This window comes from Tursiops truncatus, chromosome 2, assembly GCF_011762595.2.
Source record: "Tursiops truncatus isolate mTurTru1 chromosome 2, mTurTru1.mat.Y, whole genome shotgun sequence".
NCBI lineage: Eukaryota > Metazoa > Chordata > Mammalia > Artiodactyla > Delphinidae > Tursiops > Tursiops truncatus.
In genome coordinates this window covers 105,510,853-105,531,661 of record NC_047035.1, presented here as the reverse complement: position 1 = coordinate 105,531,661, position 20,809 = coordinate 105,510,853, and the positions used below count along the sequence as shown (strand labels likewise).

The following is a 20,809-nucleotide window of genomic DNA, read 5'->3' as shown; positions in this document are numbered from 1 at the left end:
TGCCCTTTGACTCATCAGCCTCACCCTCCAGTTGATCCAGATGGCAACATTTTAGAGAAGCTCTCCTCCCTGGGGCCTTCCATCTGGGCGTGTCATTTGTTGGCCTGGTACCATCTTTTGAGCGCTGAAGGTCCACTTTCTACCTTAATCCATTGAGTAATGAGCTATTTATTAGCTGACAACAGCTCACCTGCTGATGGCAAGGCAAATCCAAACATGTTCAGTTACACAGGCCTCAGGAAGCCTCTGGCAGGGAGGGTTCCCAGAGTTGGGGTCTTAAGCGGGTGAGGTCTGTGCTGCTTGCTGGGGAGTGGGACGGGGAGGCTTGGTATTCAGCTTCAATGTTTTAGAAGTTTGGTCATTCCATTCATTTCTGTGGGATTTTTTCCCCCATCTGACACCCTAGGATCAAAAAAAAAAATCACTCTTGTAGGTCAATTATACTTCAAACAGACAAACTCACAGAAAAAGAGATCAGATTTCTGGTTATCAGAGGTGGGGGCAGTGGGGGAATTGGATGCAGGCGGTCAAAAGGTACAAACTTCCAGTTATAAGACAAATAAATACTAGGGATGTAACGTACAACGTGATAAATACGATTAACACCGCTGGAAGTTATACAGGAAAGTTGCTGTAGCAAATCTTAAGAGTTCTCATCGCAAGGGAAAACCAATTTCTTCTTTTCCTTTTATTTTGTATGTATACCAGATAATGGGTGTCCACTGAACTTACTGTGGAAATCATTTCATGAGGGGTGTAAGTCAAATCATTATGCTGTACACCCTAAACTTATACAGTGCTATGTTATCAATCGTATCTCAATAAAACTAGAAGAAAACAACTTAAGCACTTAGGACAATTGGGTCTCCATTTACATTCTCAATTCTCTTTTGATTGCTATCCATTCTTTACTAATTAACCGGGTCTTTGATCTAGTTATGCAGTAAACAACCCAACCCTCTCCTTTCTCTCCATCAAACCCAGTTCACAAAATTCTATAAATCCATCCCCTTTTTAGACTTCTCTGTCTCTGGGGAATCGTTGGGGAACGCTTAGAGGTTCATGCTCGAGGAGAAATTGGACTTACTGTTTAGCCAGACAGAACAGAGTGGGAGTAACAGAATGTGTGCCCAGCCCAGTTTCCCTTGAACCAGTGGTGAAATGTGGGGTGAGTGATTTCACCTCCACGGTGTGCATTTCTGAACCTGCAGTAGCTCCTCCCCAACCGCTGTGTTCCTCTAGTACATTTCATCTTCTAAAGACCTTGATGACAAATCAGAGACGTGAATGTTTCAAGAACCACAGTGAAATGCTCACTCACCACCCGGAGGTGTGGCTCTTGATCAAGAGTTACAGGCAGAAAAGGTCCTCCTTAAGTCTACCATCCTCTGAAAGCGCTTGTAACAAGATTGTCTTTGTAACTACTTCCTTAAAAAGACTTCAAAGCCCTTTATTAACCCAAACGATAGCTGAGAGGATAGGGACAGCACAGTAGCACCCCTTGAAATGTGGGTGGCATGTGCTTCCTGGAGACTTTCAGCAGACAAGCTGCTCTATCCCTCCGAAACTACCACGGACAAGCAGCTTCTCTGGTCACTGAGGCCAGCCTGAGAGTCCACTTAGGCTGAGGATCAGCAGAGACCAGAGAGGTGTGGGCTGGTCAGGCCGCTGTGGTCAAGAGAAGAAGGCAGGTTGGTCCAGGTAACAAAACCAAAGGTCATATACCGGGGCTGGGGGTGGGCACCCTTCAGCAGACCATGTGATCTGAGCCATATCTGTAGGCAGCAGGGAGCCAAGAGAATAGGCAGGGTCACAGAGCAGGAAGGAGACAGAGCCCAGCATGGGGAGCAGGGCAGACACGTTCAGAGGACCCAGGGAAGCCAGAAGCACAAATGACAAGGGTAGTGGTGGGAACAGCGTGCGGCAGTAACAGCAGCAGGAAGGTTTAGTGAGCATTGGGGGCAGCAAGTTAGTAAGACCTTTGACTTAACAACTGAACATGGACTAAATACGAAGAGGGTCAGAACCGCAAGTATATGACTAGATGTATGCATATATTTAAAAGAATACAGACACGTGAGGAAAGTGGGCAGAAACGAGCAACAGGTGATGACAATCTGCACTGAAAACAGAACTCAGACACCGATCTAAGCCAAGATGCAAAACACCTGGTACAGAGCCTTACACTGAGTAGGTCCTCAGTAAATAACGTTAAGTCCCTTTCTTTCACCGCTACCCCAGAGAAGGGACGCCCCCCTCCCAGCTTCCTAAAGAACTATTGATATTATGAACTAGTATGAGCCTTGCCTACTTACCTGTTATGAGAGCAAAGTCTAATTGCTTAGTAAAGCTGTTTAGTCTATTTATCTGTATATCTGCTTCTATTTCACACTGTATCCCCACTGTGCTATTTACCTGTTAATTTCTTGGCGTCTAAATTTTCAAAGGTAAGACCTTATCAGGACCCACTGTACCGTCCACAGAAATTCATAATTTGAATGCAGCCCTCACCAAACCCCACCTGTGTCGTCCAGTCCCTAAAGTGTGCCCAGTCCAGGCAGGCACACGATTGGGGCCCAGAGGAGGCTCCTGCCCAGATGGCATTGTACTAAGGGGGCTTCTCAGTAAGGGCAATGACAGACCAAGGGCGTGGCCACTGAAGCGAGTCCCTAGACGCAACCCCTCCCGACCGGGCCAAGGCAGGCGGATCTCCCCCACGCCTGCCCGCGGCTCCCACGGAGAAGTGGGTTCCCAGGTCAGCCCCGGCTCCGGGGAGCGCCCGAGCCGCTGTCCCGCGGAAAGCTGCTGAAGTCAGGGTTACAACTCACCTTGGAACTGGGGCGCCAGACCTCCCGTAGGCAGGGCGTTCTCCCGCCACCCTCCACCCGGTGACATCATGCGTTTAGAACTGAGTCTCTCCATAAAAGCAGCCCGCGGGGAGCCGGGAGCCCAAAGAACTGACGTGCTCGCCCTTGGCGCCCCGGCTGCACGCACGAGCTCCCGGTGCGCGCCCCGCCGGCCCCAGCGCCGGAGCCAGAGAGAGAGAAGCCCAGCTGCCGGCAGCCCGCGCCCGCCTCCTGTCCCGAGCAGCCGCCAGAAGATGCCCCTCCGCAGCCTGCACGCGGCTGCCGTCCTCCTACTCGTGGTCTTAAAGGAACAGCCTTCTAACCCAACCCCACACAACGGTAAAGTTTCTTCTTTCCTAACAATCCCGAGCGATCAGCCACACCTGGGCAGAAGGATTTCCACGGGGCTCGTTAATGATAAAAATCATCTGGGGGGAGCGGGGAAGGACCTGCATGGTCTCAAAATAGCACATTTTTACAAAGGATGCTTCGTTTTCCTGTGGAATGCAGGATCGGCTCCGGTTGCCAGGGCGCACGTCGTCTTCGCATTAAAATATGTTTGTGTGTTCTCGGAGCACTCCCGCTCTGGAGAGGTGGTTTGGGAATTTGCTAACCGGGGAGGAGAAACAGAACCGGGATTTCAAATATTGTGCCTCGATCCACGTGCACATGGTGGAGTGACCGGGGTGTTCTGGGCAGCCTCTTTACCAGGGAGGGTTTGCTCAGTGGTGGGTGCTTTTCTTTGGATGAGAGGCTCTTTACCACTGTTTCACCTCCAAGTCAAAGGAATGATGCCTCCCATCCTTAATCATTATTTTTCTCCAGAAGGGCTCTACTTCTGGTACCCGTGTGTGTGTGCGTGCCCTCAGACGAGCACACACAGCTTATTTCTGAGTGTAATTAGGGCTTTGAACCCTGAAGGGCTGGAGGCTGGTGGTGCCCAGCCAGTAGCAGAAGGAGATGGAGGGGCCTCATCGGTAGGCTTAGGTCTGGGCAGTGAGTTGCAGAGAGCAGCCAAGGTCAGGGCTTTTGCCTGCCTCTCCACAGCTGGGTGAGCGCTTTTCTGGGGGAGTAGAGGGTGACTTATGGAAACTTCCCGAGTAACGGGTGGTGGCTCCTGCCCTTGACAGTTTGTCCCAAGTTGTACGGACATCTGTAGCTGTGACCATTCGTGGACCCAGGCTTGGTTGAAACACTTACAGAAGGGCCCAAAGTGACTAGAATGGCGGACGATCCACCCTCCCTGGCTGGGTGGTGGCAGTGGGAAATTGGTCCCGCTCAGCGGCATGGAAGCTGGAGCCCCCTCCCCTCAGAGGTCACGGTGCCCATGGGGCAGGGCAAGGGGAGGCGCGGGGCGGGGGGGGAGCCTGGCTGTCAGCAGCTTTGCCATTCTTCTTAATTCAGTTCGAGTCCACCAGCTGGCATGAAAGGCTGGGTAGTATCTTCCTCATCTGGTGGGGCAGAAGGTGGGTGGAAGAAAGTAGTTACAGAAAAGTGGAAATTAATTTATAAAACTGCAAACTTTGACACAGATTCCCCTCTGAAGAAAGCTGCCCTGAGACCCAAAGTTTGATTGACTTGAAATCGCTCCAAGCTGCTCCAGGACGAGAGAGAAGCCCTTTACCGGCCCTCTTTCCTGAAAGCCTGTTACTCCCCTCACGCTGGGGGCAGCTCATCCTCCCCCCTCTGCTTCTCTGACCTCCCATACCCTCCTCTCCCCCGCGCTCTTCTCCCTTCCCCCTTCTCCCAGTCGGGCTGGGGAAAGTTTTCAGTAAAAAATTTACTTTCACCCCACACCGAGGAGGCAGCCTGCTTACCCCTTGATTCTAAGAACACAGCTTTTAAAATTGTTATGCCTCAGGCAGGTTTCTTGGCTTTTTAATTGTCTCCAGGGACAAGGTCAAAGCAAAACTCGCTGAGGTGTAAAGTGTCAGTATTAAACCCAAGGTTTCAGGGTGGAGCGGGGTTAAGCTGGGCAACAGGGGGAGAGTGTGGTCCGCCCTCCGCCTGGGGCACTTAAACTCCCAGCTGTTGGCGCCGGGGAACATCAGGGTTAGGGAGGGAAGGGGCATAATAAGGTGAAGCCTTGCATCTTCCAGACATAACCTAGGAATTCTCAGCTGCTGGAGGGGAACATTTCTATGAACTCTGCAGAGCCTGCTTTGCCTGAGCCTGGTGTGGAGAGCTGGGCAGCCTTGGGCTGCGTGGACGTGGGTGCTAGCACCCAGGACAGGAAGCAGGCAGGGCCCTGAACCCCTGACCCGAATCTCTGTAAACATCGTTTTCTCCGAAGGCACCCAGGACATTCTCCTTGCCCAGTATAAGCTGGGTCTGCAGGTTCTAACAGGCATCCAGCCGGGCCTCCCAAGGCTCCGGATGGAACAGATAACCTTCTTGGAAAGGGAACAGTGCTCTCGGGAAGCTACTGAGGTATAACCGCAGGGGCCTTTGCCTGGCCTGCCTGTGGGGTCAGTTTAATTCTGTGAAGACCCTTGCCCCTAAAGCTAAAGGTGGGAAACCAGGAGGGGACATTTCCAAAAAGCAAAGGGGCACACTTCCTTTATAAAATCTTCCTGCTTTCAGTTCTGGCTGAACTGAATGAACCAGGCTGGGCCCTGACCTTCATCCAATGAGAACCCCTGACTCAGCCCACCCTCCCCTTCATTTTACCGTGCTTCTCCTCCCCGGACTCCAGCTTCTGAGCCCCTCCAGGCACAGCCCTTTATACCCAAAGCACCAAGTCCTGAGGGCCAAGCAGGTTCGCTCAGAGAAAGGAGGGCAGGAAAGATTGCTCTGATGCTGCTGCTTTTTAAGAACAACTGCCCAGTCCTGTGTCACCACCTGAGCCCTTACACTCCCTGATGCACTCGATCACACTGGGCCCTGAGCCTACCAGAGTATTATGCTGATACCTCATCTGAGGATGAGAGCTGCAACAACATGGAAACCGCAGCTTAGCAAGCTTTGGGGAAAGTAGCAGAAGATGCAGGTTATTAAGGCCATGATTTGATTTTGGTGCAGGTGCAATTAAAATTTCTGGCCAAGGCAGGACTGCTCAGAGGTAGCAGATGTTTTTCCTGGTGGCCTCCAGGATCACCGAGTGGCCTATGTCTCTCAGGGAAGCAGTGAGGACAAACTTCCCCGTTCTTTGTGGGGTTTCACAACCTGGGCCTCCAAGTGCTCTGCCTGGCTAAGTGGCAATCACCTGGCTTCCTTTGCCTCTGAAATCCATGATTCTATTTTAACAGAAGCCCTCAAACAGAACGCTGAGGGGAAATGTTCAGAAAAGAGGTTTGAAGTCTTCTGTAGCTTGGTTCCAAAGCCAGGCTGTTTTGTTCCTTTTCACTACTGTTTCAGTAAAAGGCTGGCAGTAAACTTGGGGGTCACATACAAGTTTGGGTTCCCCACAGTTCTGGATGTCTTCATCCAATTGCTAATTCAGAGGAGGTTAATCTGGGGACTATTAACTCCCATCCGGTCCATAGCAAGTTTCAGGGGGTCTGTGGGGCCCTGTGTACTTTCGCCTGTAAGCATCTTTGCCGCAAGCACTTTCGCTGCGTAACTAATTGACCCATAAGGCAATTTTGCTGTAGAAAATAAAATAAAAGTAAAAGAGGGATATCAAGAGGGACATAATGAACAGAAACAGAGTCACAGATGTAGAAAACAAACTTATGGTTACTGGGGGTAAAGGAGAGGGGAGGGAAAAATTGGGAGATTGCGATTAACATAATACACACTACTATATATAAAATAGATGACTAATAAGGACCTGCTGTATAGCAAAGGGAACTCTATTCAATACTCTGTAATGAACTATACGGGAAAAGAATCTAAAAAAGAGTGCATATGTGTATGTATAACTGATTCACTTTGCTGTACACCGGAAACTAACACATTGTAAATCAACTAAACTCCAATAAAAATTTTTTTAAAAAAGGACACAGTGAAACATAAATAATTAACAATTTAAAAGACTTTATTGCAAAATACAAAATATTTGAATACATTTAAAACGTGTGTAGATTCATGGCACTACTGTGCAAATAACTGATTTTATTTTGTGGGTTGTACCTAAGTATTTGTCTTCCAAGTCTTTCATTCATAGTATTTTATACCTTTTTCTTTCTTTCTTTCTTTTTCTTTTTGGTTTGTTGATTCATCTCCTCATTCGGCAGTGCACTTTTTCGTTCTCGCTAACATTTCTTCCTTCATTGAGAGTGGTATCAGTTTCCAAATACAGGGATGCATGTTTGTACCTGAGCTTTGTGTTGCACTGTCAAAGCCTCTACCCTGTGGTGTATTCTTGGCATCTTGTCACATCTCTAGTGACAGATGTTTCAAAGTTCTGTGGGAAATGTTGGCTCAACTCTGCACCTTCGAGGCCTTCTGCCTCTTTCTCCTCCAATGTAGTGTGTTTCAAAATGAGAAACCAACTCTTGGGGCAAATGATCGTCATCGGTCAGCTGGATAAAGACATCAATAACATCACTGCACTGACTGCAAGAAACGCTAATGCACTTCAACCAGTGGAAACCAAACTGTCAAACCAAAACTTTCAACTAGTTATTTGATCTTCCACAGAAAAATTGTCTTAATGCCAATTAATTATGCAGCAGCGAAGATGTTTATGGCAAAGAAGCTTACAGTAAACAAAACAAACAAAAAACACCTAACATGGTTCTATGGACCTCCTTAAGTTAACTGTACATGAAATTTTGTGTCCAAGCTTACGGGCATTTTAAAAATTAATTTTTATTGGCGTATGGTTGCTTTACAATGTTGTGTTAGTGGGCATTTTTAGTGAGGAAAGGTCCATAGTACTGATCAAATACTCTAAGGGGTCTGGACTCCCCCCTCTACCCCAAAGATTGGGAAGGAGACTCAAAGATTCTCTAAGTTCGTGGGAAGTGATGGGAAATGTGGAGATATGCTTCTTAGCAGGCACTGATCTTCCGCTTCTCCTTGTGGACTTTCATTTTCTCATCTATAAAACGAGGTGTCGGGTTGCAGGTATGTGAAAGAGCCCTCAATCCATCTCTTCCAAAGTGGGATGTCAACAAATAATGCCTAAACCAAAGCAAATCATGAAGGCACAACATGGGCATGTTTTATAGAGATGAGATAATGCCAAGAGAATCATTTTAAAAGAATTCACAGTGGTTGCCATAGGGAGCAGGAAAGTGACTAGGGAATGTCGGGGGACCAATATTTTTATTAAAAGCCTTATAGAACCATCTGACTCTTTAAACCATGTACACGTGTAATTTGAAAAATTGCCAATTGAATTTGAAAATTAAAAAGACCGAGGCAAAGAAATGAAACAGAACAACAAAAAAAATAGGACATTAAACCAGCTTACAAAGAAAAAACAAACAAAATCCTCTTTTCGCTTTTCAAAACCACCATTGGCTTGAGTAGGAAATGCCCAGTTGTGATAAGTGACTACCAGATGGTTGGTCAGGTAAGTTTTACTGCAAATCATTCCCAAGAGAGAAAGGAGATGTGAGTCTTCCTCTTGCATCAGTACCCTGGTGGGCCGAGAATCTCAGAGGCACTGGGAGAAGCTGGGAGAGAGGGACATAGGAGTTGAACAGTCCCCTCGTTGTGATGTGTCCCGAGACACCCTGAGTCTCAGTTTGGGGTCTCAGGCTCCTCCTGGAGATGAAGAGGGAGGTGTGCCAGCAGGGTAATGAGAGCACAGCTCTGCAACGACTTTTTAAAAACTGAAGTATAGTTAATGTACAATATTGTCAGTTTCAGGTATACAGCAAAGTGATTCAGTTATACATATATCTATATATTCTTTTTCAGATTCTTTTCCCTTATAGGTTATTACAAGATAGTTCCGTGCATATAGTTCCCTGTGCTATACAGTAGGTCCTTGTTGGTTATTTATGCAACGACTTTTAAAAAAAATTTTATTTTATATCGGAGCATAGTTGATTAAACAATGTTGTGTTAGTTTCAGGTGTGCTATGCAATGACTTTTTAAAACTATGTTTTGCTGTCAGCACAAAGGACTTTTATGAGTGAAGGGTGTGGAGTGGGAAGTGACAGGTGACTTTCATTATATTCCTGGCAGGACCTCTCCTCCACATTGCCACTGCCCCTGGAATTCTAACTCAGATGAGGGTGGCAGCTTCCTCAAAGAAAAACTTTCTTTTGGGGATTAGTTTTCTCCTCTTTATGTACTGAGGTGAACTCTTCTCCAGGCTGTGTTGTTAAGTGGGAAAAAGCAAGATGCAATGCAAAAAGGCGGGGGGGACAGAATACAGAGACCTGTATGTGCAGTCACACTGTGCAAGTGTTCCCATCAGCTGGTGAAACTAAGTCTAATGAAGTAGGGAGTTCGGGTGGCAGGAATCACTTTCACTGTGTACCTCTTGGTGGCTTTTGAGTTTTGAGCCTTGTGACTTTATTACCCATTCAGGTGATGAAATTTGGCTTCTCTAAGATATATGGGAGGCTTTGATCAAGAAGCGCCCTCCCTGACCCCTGGGCCCCTGCAAAAAATCACTGCCTTGTGCTTTGTCTCCCCTGGGAGCACAGCTGCTCTGAGAAGCAGTTGTTCTGACACGGACTCTGAAAAAGGTTTTTTTTTTTTTCTAATTAAAAAGAATTTTTTTCTTACAGTTTGAGATATACTTGACACACAGCACTGTATAAATTTAATATGTACGGTATAATGATGTGACTTACATATATCATGAAATGATTATCACAATAAGTTTAGTGAACACCCATCATCTCATATAGGCACAAAATTAAATAGAAAAAAAAATTTTCCTTCTGATGAGAACTCTTAGGACTCTCTCTTTTTTTTTTTTTTGTGGTACGCGGGCCTCTCACTGTTGTGGCCTCTCCCGTTGCGGAGCACAGGCTCCGGACGCCCAGGCTCAGCGGCCATGGCTCACGGGCCCAGCCGCTCCACGGCATGGGGGATCTTCCCGGACCGGAGCACGGACCCGTGTCCCCTGCATCAGCAGGCGGACTCTCAACCACTGCGCCACCAGGGAAGCCCCTCTTAGGACTCTCTTAACATTTTCATATGTAACGTCCAGCTGTGTTAATTATATTTAGCATGTTGTACATCACATCCCTAGTACTTATTTATGACTGGAAGTTAGTACCTTTTGGTCATCTTCATCCAACTCCCCCTGCCCTCACCCACTGCCTCTGGTAGCCACAAATAAGATCTCTTTTTCTATGAGTAAGTTTGTTTGTTTTTGAAGTATATTGACCTACAACACTATGTTAGCTCCTATTATACAACATAGTGATTTTTTTCTATACAATTAAAATGTCACCATCCAAGGATATTAGTTATTGACTATATTCCCCACACTGTACATTTCATATCAGTGACTCATTTATTTTGCAACTGGAAGCTTGTACCTCTTACTCTCCATCACCTATTTCTATCCTCCCTCCATGCACCTCTCCTCTGGAAACCACCTATTCTCTGTATCTCTGTTTCTTTTGTTATGTTTGCTCATTTGGTTGGATTTTTAGATTCCACATATACGTGAAATCATACAGTATTTGTCTTTCTCTACTTATTTCACTTAGCATAATACTCTCTAGGTCCAGCCAGGTTGTCACAAATGGCAAGATTTAATTCTTTTTTATGGCGGGGTAATATTCCATATATATATCTCTATGGAATATATATATATATATATATATATATATCTCAGTTCTTTATCCATTCACCTATTAATGGTCACTTGGGTTGCTTCCATATCTTGACTATTGTAAATAATGCTGCAATCAACATAGGGGTGCATATATCTTTCCTAATTAGTGTTTTGTTTTCTTTGGATAAATATCCAGGAGTGGAATTGCTGGACCATATGGCAGTTCTGTTCTTAATTTTTTTGAGCAACCTATAGATCAATACTGTTTTCCATAGTGGCTGCACCAATTTACATTCCCACCAGCAGTGCATAAGGATTCCCTTTTCTCCATGTTGAAAAAGTCTGAAGTTCTGGGCATCCACCTCCTTTCAATTTCACCCATTTAAAAATAAAATCTGCCATGTTTTCTCTAACTTGTTCAAGCTCAGTTGTACTTACTCGCTTTTTTTCTTTTTCTTCTTTGCAGGATCCAAGTGGACCTATATAGGTAAGTAGAGATCTTAAATACTTTTTTGAGGAGATGACTATTTAATGAGAAAGTCAGAAACTTCTTGATCTGTAGAGGTTATTTGGGGGGGTTGGGGAGAGCAGTTCTGGTATTGTTAAAAGAGGGCACAACGTCCTCTCTAAAGACTTGCTCCACACGGGTCTCAGACAGCTCTTTCTCCAAGGAGCTGAGCCTGCTTTGTGCATTTGAACTGCGAGTCACAGTGTAAGGCTTTCAGATTCCTGCAAACCACCCAGGTGAGGATGCCCAGGTTACCTTCAGACTGCAAGGGCCCTAGGCAGGAGAGTGCCCTTCTCCTCTGGAGGACATTCATTCTACAGTAAACAAAGAATAAAGGGCTCCTTTCTGAAAGGTAGGCTCAGGCCCGAGAACTTAAGCTGCCAGTGTGTCTAGAATTAACTTCTCGTTGCCGTGTTTGTAAGCAAGCAGTGGACCAAGCAGTGATGGTCAGTCCTTAGTGAAAGAGGAATGCTTGTCTTAAATGGAGAGACAGGGACATCAAGTGTGCAAAGAGGTTTCGAGATAAGCAGCTTGAAATCGGCTTAGCTCATGTATTGCAATGAATGGGAAATTTGGTCATCAGCTGGAGCGGGGATGGGGGTCAAGCTCTAGGGTCCACTGGCAAGCGCAGGAATGTTAATAATGACTTGTTTGGGACTGAGTAACGAGGGATGTGCAAGAGACATTGTTATGGGGAGCAGGAGGGTGGAACTAGCCTCACTCGCACAGGAAGGGTGGTGACAGGCAGGGAAGTTGATTACTACAGAGGAAGCAGAATCCAGAGAAAGATCTGATTTGGATTTGCTAGTTAGCCTTTGGATGTTTGTTAGCCCGAGAGGCAGAGAAAAGTCCCTGAGCTAATCAACCAGCTACCTCCAGGCCAAGGTCTCTTTGGCTCTAGCATTGCATGGCTCCACTGCTACTAACATCCCTTACGTACTTATTATGGGCAAGGCACGTTGCTAAGTGGGTGGGTAATTAGAAGCATAGGCTGTGGTCTGTAGATGGGAATTACTTAAAGCTCACAATTCCAAGCAGAATATAATAGGTAATAATAGCAGATAACAAGTAAACGATTCAGCACTCTGATGGTTCAGAGGAGGACGAGAGTGCTAGGGCTAGATGGTCAAGGAAGGCTTCCTGGAGGAAGAGGGTTTTCAACCGGACCTTGGAGGATGGGGAGGATTCAGTACGATGGGAAGGAAGTGCTATTGGCCAAGTTGATGATGGTATCACATGAATGGAGGCAAGAACGAGCAAGACGGCATTTGAGGGAAAACATGTAGAGAAGTCGTTACAGGGGAGGGATGGACTCTAAGGTCAGAAAGATAGGTTGGGTCACGTATTAAAAGACTGCAGCAGGTCTGTAAGTAAGGATGCTGGCCCATCTCCCATCTCCAAGCTAGGTGGTCAAATGAAAAAAGCCAGGTATAGTGTGTATACGTGGCACCACGTGTGTACACTGTAACTTTGTGTTTGCACGGAATTTTTCTAGAAGGATTCAGGAGAAACCGAAACAGTAACGGCCCCTGGAAAGGAGTACTGAGGGACTAGGGGTCAGCACTGGGAGGGAAGAGTTACTTTTCACTGTCCGTAAAGTTTGAATGTTTATCCTGTGATTGCCTTACCAAAACATGCAAAATAAAACAAAATACTAAAAAAAATGTTTTTCAACAACATTTAGCTAATACTTTAAATTATCCCAAAATACAGAGAGAAAAACATGAGACACAGCAGGGCTTTTTTTTCCCCCCAAAACACTAACATTGTGCAACAGGAAGGCATTGTTGCTGTTCTAAAGGCCTATGTTAGACTTTCTACTAATGGTACCAACCACAGGGTTACTGTGAGGATCGAATGGTGAGATCCATGTGAAATGGGCTGGCACAGTATTGATACTTGTTCTACAGCAAGCACCCAATAAAAGTAGACTATGACTATTATTATCAAGATACATTGTTTTCTTGGAATAGATTTTTACTTCTCTCAAAAATAATAATAGTTTTGTGTCTACACGTTTTCTTAATATGAGAAGGCAATTCGACGCCTGTGTATCTCATCGTTATTTTTTGGAGTTGAATGTTATTTCCCTCACTACCACAAATAAAAGCTTCATGTATGTCCATCTTTTGGTAACATGTTGTTAAAGCTATAACGATTGCATTGTGTCAACAGTATTCTATTCTACTGAAAGTGTTGTATGGACTTCTTTAAGGTGAATATATTTCATTAATAAATATTGTTCTAAATTAAAAAAAGAATCAGGGGCAGCATGGAGGGGGAGGCCAGGCTCTTCCCACTTTGTCCAATGGATGGAGGGGCGGGGCAGGGGGTAATTTGCATTTTAAGGAGAGTAGGGGGTGGTAGGTGGTGGAAGAGGAAGGATGGGAGGGAGGCCGGAAGATGTTTGGCCTTTGAAGAAACCCCATTCTGTATCTTAACATCCAGTTTACAGTGGCGGCAGTAAGAGGGAAGGGTAGGGCAAGAGACCTGACAAAGGAGGAATTCGTGCAGTCTGGGGATCAGGGCCCCTTGGGCAGGTTCAGTGTGTGGGAGGAGACAGGAGCAGTGTAGGCACGGAACGAAGGTGGGACTCAAGTTCTGGACCTTATTCCATATGGTCTGGAGGAAGCACGTGAGCCCTCGGGGTCTTGCTTTCTCCCCATCTGTGACCTGGGGAAGGGGTTATCCAGATCAGTGTTCCTCAAGCTATGGCTTGGGCTCACCTGCATCAGAATCACCTGGAATGCCTTCCAGATATACAGATTTCTGAGCCGCAGCCTGGATCTGGGGGAGGGAGGGAACCTGAAAAACCTGTCTATTTCAGGTGATTCTTAGGCACTCTGTTAGAGAACCTCTGACCAGATGGTTCCCAAGAACTTTCTAGCCTGAGTCAGAGGTAACTTGCCCCACACCTCTTCTACTGGCTTCCCAGGTGGAGTGGAGACACAAGTCACGTCTCCCCAGGGCTCCCTTCGTCTGCGGGACAGCAGGGCGAGGAAGTTACGGAGAACAGAGAGACACGGTGTCAAGAAGGTGTAGGAGGAAAATCTTACTGCCACTTAGGCATGACATGGTGCTCCCCAAGGGAGGGCCTTTCTGCCCAGCCGCACCGACCAATCCAGAAGCACTTCTTCCTGACCATTAGTGCTGGCCAGCCCTCTGTCCCTCCTGCGTACAGTTAGAGCAGCTCTTTGCTGAGGAAGCAAAGGGCAGAGTCTAAAGATGCATGGCATGCATGCGGGCGAGCACAGAGGCAAACCTGGTTTTTTATTAGTGAAATGAGCACACGTGATGTGGAGTCAGGTCAGTGGGGGCCAGTGAAGGAGGCAAACAGGTCCAGGCTGGCAGCTGGCACTTGTGCTTGGAGTCACACAAGTAAACAGAGAGCCTGGCATAGGTGCCGGGGGTAGCGGGGGAGGGAAGGATGGTTTCCAAACAATACAGGCTGCATCAAATGGGGCAAGTCCAACCCAAGGCCACATGCTGGTTTTCCCAGGGCGCAGACCTCAGCTACTTTTCACATAGATGCCGCTGAGTCATCCTACTCTGCGGGCCTCTCGCTTCCAGGAACACATGATAGGACTTCTAGAAGCACACGGAAAGAGAACTCGAGCCCCATCCCCTCTCCACACTGACTCACCAGGCTAACCTCCCGGATGGCCCCCTGCAGACAGGAGGACCGTCTGGCAGCCAGGATGGAGCCAGCCCCGCCCCTGACTGCTCCTCCCGGGTGGCTGGAGCAGCAGCTGGGTACGCGTTGGGATGTGCTGGGTCAGAGCCCTACCCCCTGCAATCAGCCCCAATTCAATCCTGCTGAGCCACCAACTCTGAAATGGAGGGCAACTGCAAGTCAGGCTGACACGTGAGAGAAGGCTGAACTCCAGTCTGCTCAAGTGCATCTCTGCTGTTAGAAGGCAGGGTAGCGGTTGCCCTTGGGGTGCGGAGGTGACTGGAAGGAGGGCATATTGGTCACGTTTTGTCCCTTGACACGGGTGCTGTGTTCAGTTTGTGAAAATCCATCAAGCTGTTCACTTACGATACGTGCACTTTTCTGTATGTATATTATAGTCAATAAAAGAGTGAAAAAATTCCAGCTGGCTGGGAGAGTCATCCTTACCCCAAGAGATTTTTCAGCCCTCCCACAAGAAACAACCAAAAAACCCTCAGCGTGTTCAAAATAACAGAGCAACCAAAAGGAGTGACTGTATTGAAGCTAACGACCCAGGAATGCATCACGTGAGCAGAGAACGGACATGGGGCTCCATCCCAGAGGATGCCAGACACTGCTCTGGTGCTCCTCCAGTGTGAGCTAGTTCAGAAACAGACAAATACCACTGTTCATCATTTGGGAGAAATAAGACAAACCGTCGTGGGAGATGAGATGTAAGGGGAAGAGGAAGCCAACCCCCCTCCTGGCAGGTGAATGAGTCCCACTTCTCCCCAAGTCAGGGTCTCGCAAGGCATCCACCCCTCCATCCCAGATCGGGGACGCTGGAAAGATGGCAGCTTAGCCTGGTGGTGCCGGGCACCGGGCTCGTAGGCCCTCCTGCCCAGCTTCTTGGTCCCGGGCTCTGTCAGGACTCCCTGTGACCAGGCACTGCCACCTCATTCCTTAACTGCTCTCCTTTCTCCCAGACAGCAGACGCTCTGTCTTAAAGAATTTCCTTTGGGAATTAGGAAGGGATCCTCCATTGGAGCGAACCTCATTGGTTCTCCAGGCTCCCACCTCCACCCCCTTCTGTCCAGAATCTGCTGGAATATTAAGTTACTATAAACAAACTATCTCTGGGGTTCGGGACATCCTTCCCAAGCTAGAACAAGACATGGAACACATGCAAGGAAGCTAGGAAGCTTTACTTTTGTAGTAGACAAAGGCACCGTGTGACCTTCACACTCAAAGGCAGTATAAAAAACAGATTAAATTAGAGCTAAAGGGAGAACTTAGAACAGCAGTTAGGGAGCATGTGCAATTAATAGGCTGATTTTATTATGGAGAACTGTCGTCTTTACCAAAGGTAGAGGCCTGGACAACTCACAATACCCCAGTGACTTCTCCCCCGTTCCCACTGCCATCCTGAGGATGAAGGACAAGAGGCACAAAGGACTCTTATGGGAAAGAGGGAGAGAGAACAAAAAAGGCCAAAACATGTTTTTCATACCAGGGAACTGAATCCCTAACCCCTGTGTCTTGGGGATTTCCCTCGAGGCTTAGCAATCCAACCCGCTGTGATTTATTAAATCTGTGCTATGGTTCCAGTTACTTCTAACTGAAGTTGTGACATCCAGGGTCTGCCTGGATGTGGTGTGGTCTACCCGCGCGTCATGATTTCTCATCTTTCCTGAGTTGCAGAATTGAGGTTTGTGTGTTCTGGAGGATCTTGGCCTGTAGCTGCCCAAATGCCTGCATGTTCATATTCACAGCTGGCCTTACCAGCTGGGTGAAAAACTAGGGAAGCTAGCATTTGTTCCTAAAGGCGGGTGTAGTGTCATGGGGGGCGAGGGACGGGTGAGACAGAAAACCAGGAGGAAGAAGTGGAGAGTGGACAAAGCCCAGAACCAGGCAGACCTCCTGGAAATAGCAGCTAGGCCACTTTCTGGATAAATGGTCTTAGGAAAGTAACAACCTCTCTGGAGCTCGGTTTTCTCAACTACAAAATGGGAGCAGTAATAGCATCTACCTCAGTGGCACCTGGAAGGGCAGCACCAACATCACCTGGGGCTTGGGATGCCCTTCCCAAACACTCAGAACTACAAGTGAAACTCATGGGAGGAGCCTGGGAGGAAAAACCCAAACCCTTCACCGCCTGTTCTTTTAGCAGCAAGAAAAGCACCATATATGACTCTGTTAGAAACGCAAATTCTCGGGCCCTGCCCAGATTCACCTCCAAATCAAAAACTCTGGGGCTGGGCCCAGCAGTCTGTTTTAACAAGCCCATCAGGTGATTCTGATACACACTCAAGTTTGAGAAACTCTGCTTTGCTTCAGAGTCATGGCGAGGATTAAATAATACACAGAAGCAGGCTCGCAGTGCCTGGCGAACAGTGAGCACGTGTAGCTAATCGTCTTCTTTCCCTTTACTTCACAGAGTTATGGTGGAGTTCTATTAGCTAATAGATGGGGAAATGCCTGGTAAACTCCACAATACCAAACAAACCTGAGTTTTGTTAGAAAGGATCTACTTCTTCGTGCTTTTCTGAACTGCCTGAGTTTTTAACAGTGAGGAGGTATTCTTTTTATATTCTGAACAAACAAAAGGAGTTTCCCTTGTGAGAAAAAAAGTGATTGAGCAAAAAAACCCCAAGGGCGCCAAGCCCTTGTCCCACGGGCGTCACAGGCCAGAAAGTTCTTCCCAGCCTTATCCTTCAGACCAGGGGTCGAGCTGGAGCTCATCGCCCGGGGAACTTTCCTGGCATCTTGGCACCAGATATCTGGTTCCATAGCCGTGGTCACCTCAGCCACGCAGCTGAAGTCACTGGAGCACGCCCTGCCTCCCTGCCCAGCCACGGGGGCAGGGTGCTACTCCCCCCTGAGCCTCTGGGCTGAGCCTTGATTTAGGGTTCAGGAGTGGAGCTGGGAAGAAATCTGGAGCTGGGCTACCAGGGCTCTGAGCTACGTAAGTCCAGCCCCGTGCAGGGACTGTCACCCGCCTGGGGCAGAGACAAGCCTTGGAACTGCAGGCTGAGAGTTGGCTGGCGAGAGCTGGGAGGGGGTCCTGCCAGGGGCTCCGTCAGGCCTCTGGCTGTGCTCAAACTTGCCCTCTCTGCTTCATGCTGGTCTCAAGCCCCAGGCATTCAGAAGCCAGTTAAAGCCCTTGGCAGCCCATCCCCAGCAGGGGGAGAGAGAGGAGCCCGTGGGGTAAACCAGCTTAGAAGAAAGATTGAAAGCAAAAAGGCTGAATTCAGAGCAGGTGTGTGAAGGCGCCCCGGGCAGAGACTAGAAGGTCTCATTTTCCACGGAGAATGGACCAGAGATTGTCTCAGCAGGCTCCACGTCTCCTTGAAGGGAGCAGGGGCCCTCTCTCCTGGTCTGTTACTGTCTTCCTCTGCAGGGGCGGCCACAGGGGTGAAGGGTGCAGGCACGACTGCGGAGCCCAAGAGCACAGCCAGACTCTTCCCAGGGTCACACCGCATGGCCAAGAAAGAGAGCCAGGGAGTGTTCTAATTTCATACTTTTACATGTAGCTGTCCAGTTTTCTCAGCACCACTTATTGAAGAGGCTGTCTTTTCTCCACTGTATATTCTTGCCTCCTACCAAACATAAAATAGCTAGCTAGTGGGAAGCAGTCGCATAGCACAGGGAGATCAACTCGGTGCTTTGTGACCACCTAGAGGGGTGGGATAGGGAGGGTGGGAGGGAGGGAGACACAAGAGGGAAGAGATATGGGAACATACGTATATGTATAACTGATTCACTTTGTTATAAAGCAGAAACTAACACACCATTGTAAAGCAATTATACTCCAATAAAGATGTTAAAAAAAAAAAGAGAGCCAGGACCTGCTGTAGACAAAGACGGTATTTCATTGAGTTTCAGATGCAACTTTTTTATTTTAGCATCTCTGTAAGTGGGATATATCTTATAATCCACGGCATCTAGAAGCAATGAAATATGGTAGCTGTTCCACAAATACCAAGAAGCACCCTGTTCGATGCTAAGAGCACAGAGAAAGGAGCTGAAATGATTTAATTGATCAACAATTAAATAGTGAAACAGTAGGGGCAAGAAAATGTAAAAATAATGGCTAGTATGCATGCTGTCCAACACAGCATATAGGAATGATGGGGAATCATATTAGATTTTGAACTGTAACTTCTTTCAATTTTCAGTCAAGCCACAGTTCACTTACACTTTTTAGTGGTGTTGGACCAGTATGACAAGTATTTGTAAACAAAATAAATTAGGTGCTTTTTTTTTTTTTGGCTGAGACACATGGCTTGTGGGATCTTAGTTCCCTTGACCAGGGATTGAACTGGGCCACAGCAGTGAGAGCACCAAGGCCTAACCACTGGACCGCCAGGGAATTCCCATAGACGGGCTCTTTTTCTTTTTTTTTTAACTCACAAAAGTATTCCTTTAAGGAACAAGCTTTCCAGTGACCTGGCAAACATTTAATTTTTGCCAACCAGGAAGGAACAAATACGAGCTGCCACCTCCTCATGTCCATAAAGGTTGACTCAGGACTGACGTAACTGTCCTATGTGACAGTTTTGTCATTGTTAGAGATTTCAGTAATTAAAACGGGAAGCAGAAGCTTAGGTTACTTTCCTTATCAAAACTATGTTCCTTGGAGCCGCAATATTCTGATGGTTTTTGTGCTTTTGTACGTTGCATGTCTTAAGCTGAGTGCAGTTTAAGGGATCCTTTCTAATTACAGGAAGGTACTTCTTTCCTTCAACACTGTGATCTGACCTGTGACAAATCTGTACTATACACTGTGTAAATGGCTAACAAGTCAATTGCAAACCAACTGAATGTACAAACCCTAGTGCTGGTGCTGAAATCTCTTCAGAATAGTCATCATGATCTCAAAGTTTGTTTCAAAATTTGCAAGCATCAAGTGTCAATCAAAACTGAAGATGAAACACTAATGAATGTTGAATTCTCATGCTTTAGGTGGACTTCCTTATTAGAGTTTTTGGTTCTCTGCTATTTTTACCGTACTGTTTCATTTAAATTTCCTACATGCTAACTTCATTTGTGCGACTGAAATAAAATTGCAGTATATAAAAAAAAAAGAACTGGCATGACTCTAAATAAAATGGCTCATTTAGCTCATCTTAACTTTTTAAATGAGTTTGTAATCATTAACTTGTGACTAGATCAGCTGTATGAGTTCTGGGTGAATAGGAGACCCATGCAGATCTCGTAAGGATGCCCGTGGTTAGCTTCAGGGCAGATGGTCATGCTGCCCCCACCTTTTGGGACAGTTGGCTTAGAAAGGGCTCCTTGGTTATGATGAGGGTGAGACTTGCTTATAGCAGGGAATGGTGACACTGGCAAATGGCGCCTGCTGCTTTTGTAGGGAGGCCTCTCCTTGGTACTCCATCTTCTGGGAACTGCACGAGAAGTGGAGAAAGGAGAAAAGGTGACTGTGAAGGTTGTGGAACAAAGAGGTTTTGTAGCGGGTCTGAGGCAGTCATGCAAATGACTGTTTCCCCTTTTGGCTTTGCCCACCAGGAAGCCCAGAGGCAAACTGGTGATTCCAACGTGAGTAACTGTCTATTCTCCTATGACCTGCAAATCTAAAGGTTCTTCATTGATAGTGCCCTTCGAGTTTATAGGTGTTTTTCATGATCCTGAGCCAAAATGTTATACAAATAAATTTCTGGAATTGTTACCTAGAAGGGACCTGAGAGTAATGGTACCCTACACATGCATCACTCTTTTATTCTGCCCTCCTCCATGGATACCATTGTTTAAAAGGTTTAACAAATTATTAATGAAATAGTTAGTTCTCCCATTTGTTATTAATCAAAGACAGATCTGAAAACCAATCAAAGTTTTTAGTTAGCCCAAGATAAGGATTCACATTTATTCCATAAACATTTATAGAGTAAAAACAAAGTGCCAAGTATTAGGCTAGGTGCTGAGGAAATGATGAATAAGGCATGAATAAGACTGAGAATCTGGGAGGAGACAGTGAATTAGGCCTTACAAAGCAGAGAGATGAAGCACAGAAAAGAGTGCCCTCACTTGGGAAAGGATTAGAGAAGGCTTCCTGGAGGAGGTGATGTCTAAGCTGAGACCTGGAGGACATGTAAGAGCTAGCCAGGCAAAGGGCAGGGGTTGAAAGAGCCTTTAGGGTTAAGGG

The 20,809-nt window shown here is 46.8% G+C and overlaps 2 protein-coding genes across 8 annotated transcripts in view; one reads left to right on the top strand and one right to left on the bottom strand.

Moving 5' to 3' along the window:
- Window positions 1–269: 269 nt before the first annotated feature.
- APH1B (aph-1 homolog B, gamma-secretase subunit) overlaps window positions 270–20,809 on the bottom strand; it is a 120,957-nt gene continuing 100,417 nt past the window's right edge. The window contains exons 8-9 of one of the 4 annotated variants that reach the window (XR_012330177.1): window positions 19,480–20,054; window positions 6,805–7,916 (exon numbers count right to left, since the gene is read on the bottom strand). The gene's annotated coding sequence lies outside the window, so the exon portion shown is untranslated. Of the gene's footprint in view, window positions 403–6,804; window positions 20,055–20,809 lie in introns of those variants that run through there. The other 3 variants (XM_019947881.3, XM_073801127.1, XM_073801125.1) reach the window with 3 other exon arrangements.
- The window catches only part of CA12 (carbonic anhydrase 12), a 62,958-nt gene continuing 45,030 nt past the window's right edge, over window positions 2,882–20,809 (top strand). For all 4 annotated transcript variants that reach the window (XM_019947871.2, XM_019947861.2, XM_019947852.2 and 1 more), the window contains exons 1-2: window positions 2,882–3,185; window positions 10,953–10,973. In XM_019947871.2, the coding sequence (XP_019803430.1) occupies window positions 2,897–3,185; window positions 10,953–10,973 (310 nt within the window). In that variant the 5' untranslated portion in view covers window positions 2,882–2,896. The remainder of the gene's footprint in view (window positions 3,186–10,952; window positions 10,974–20,809) is intronic.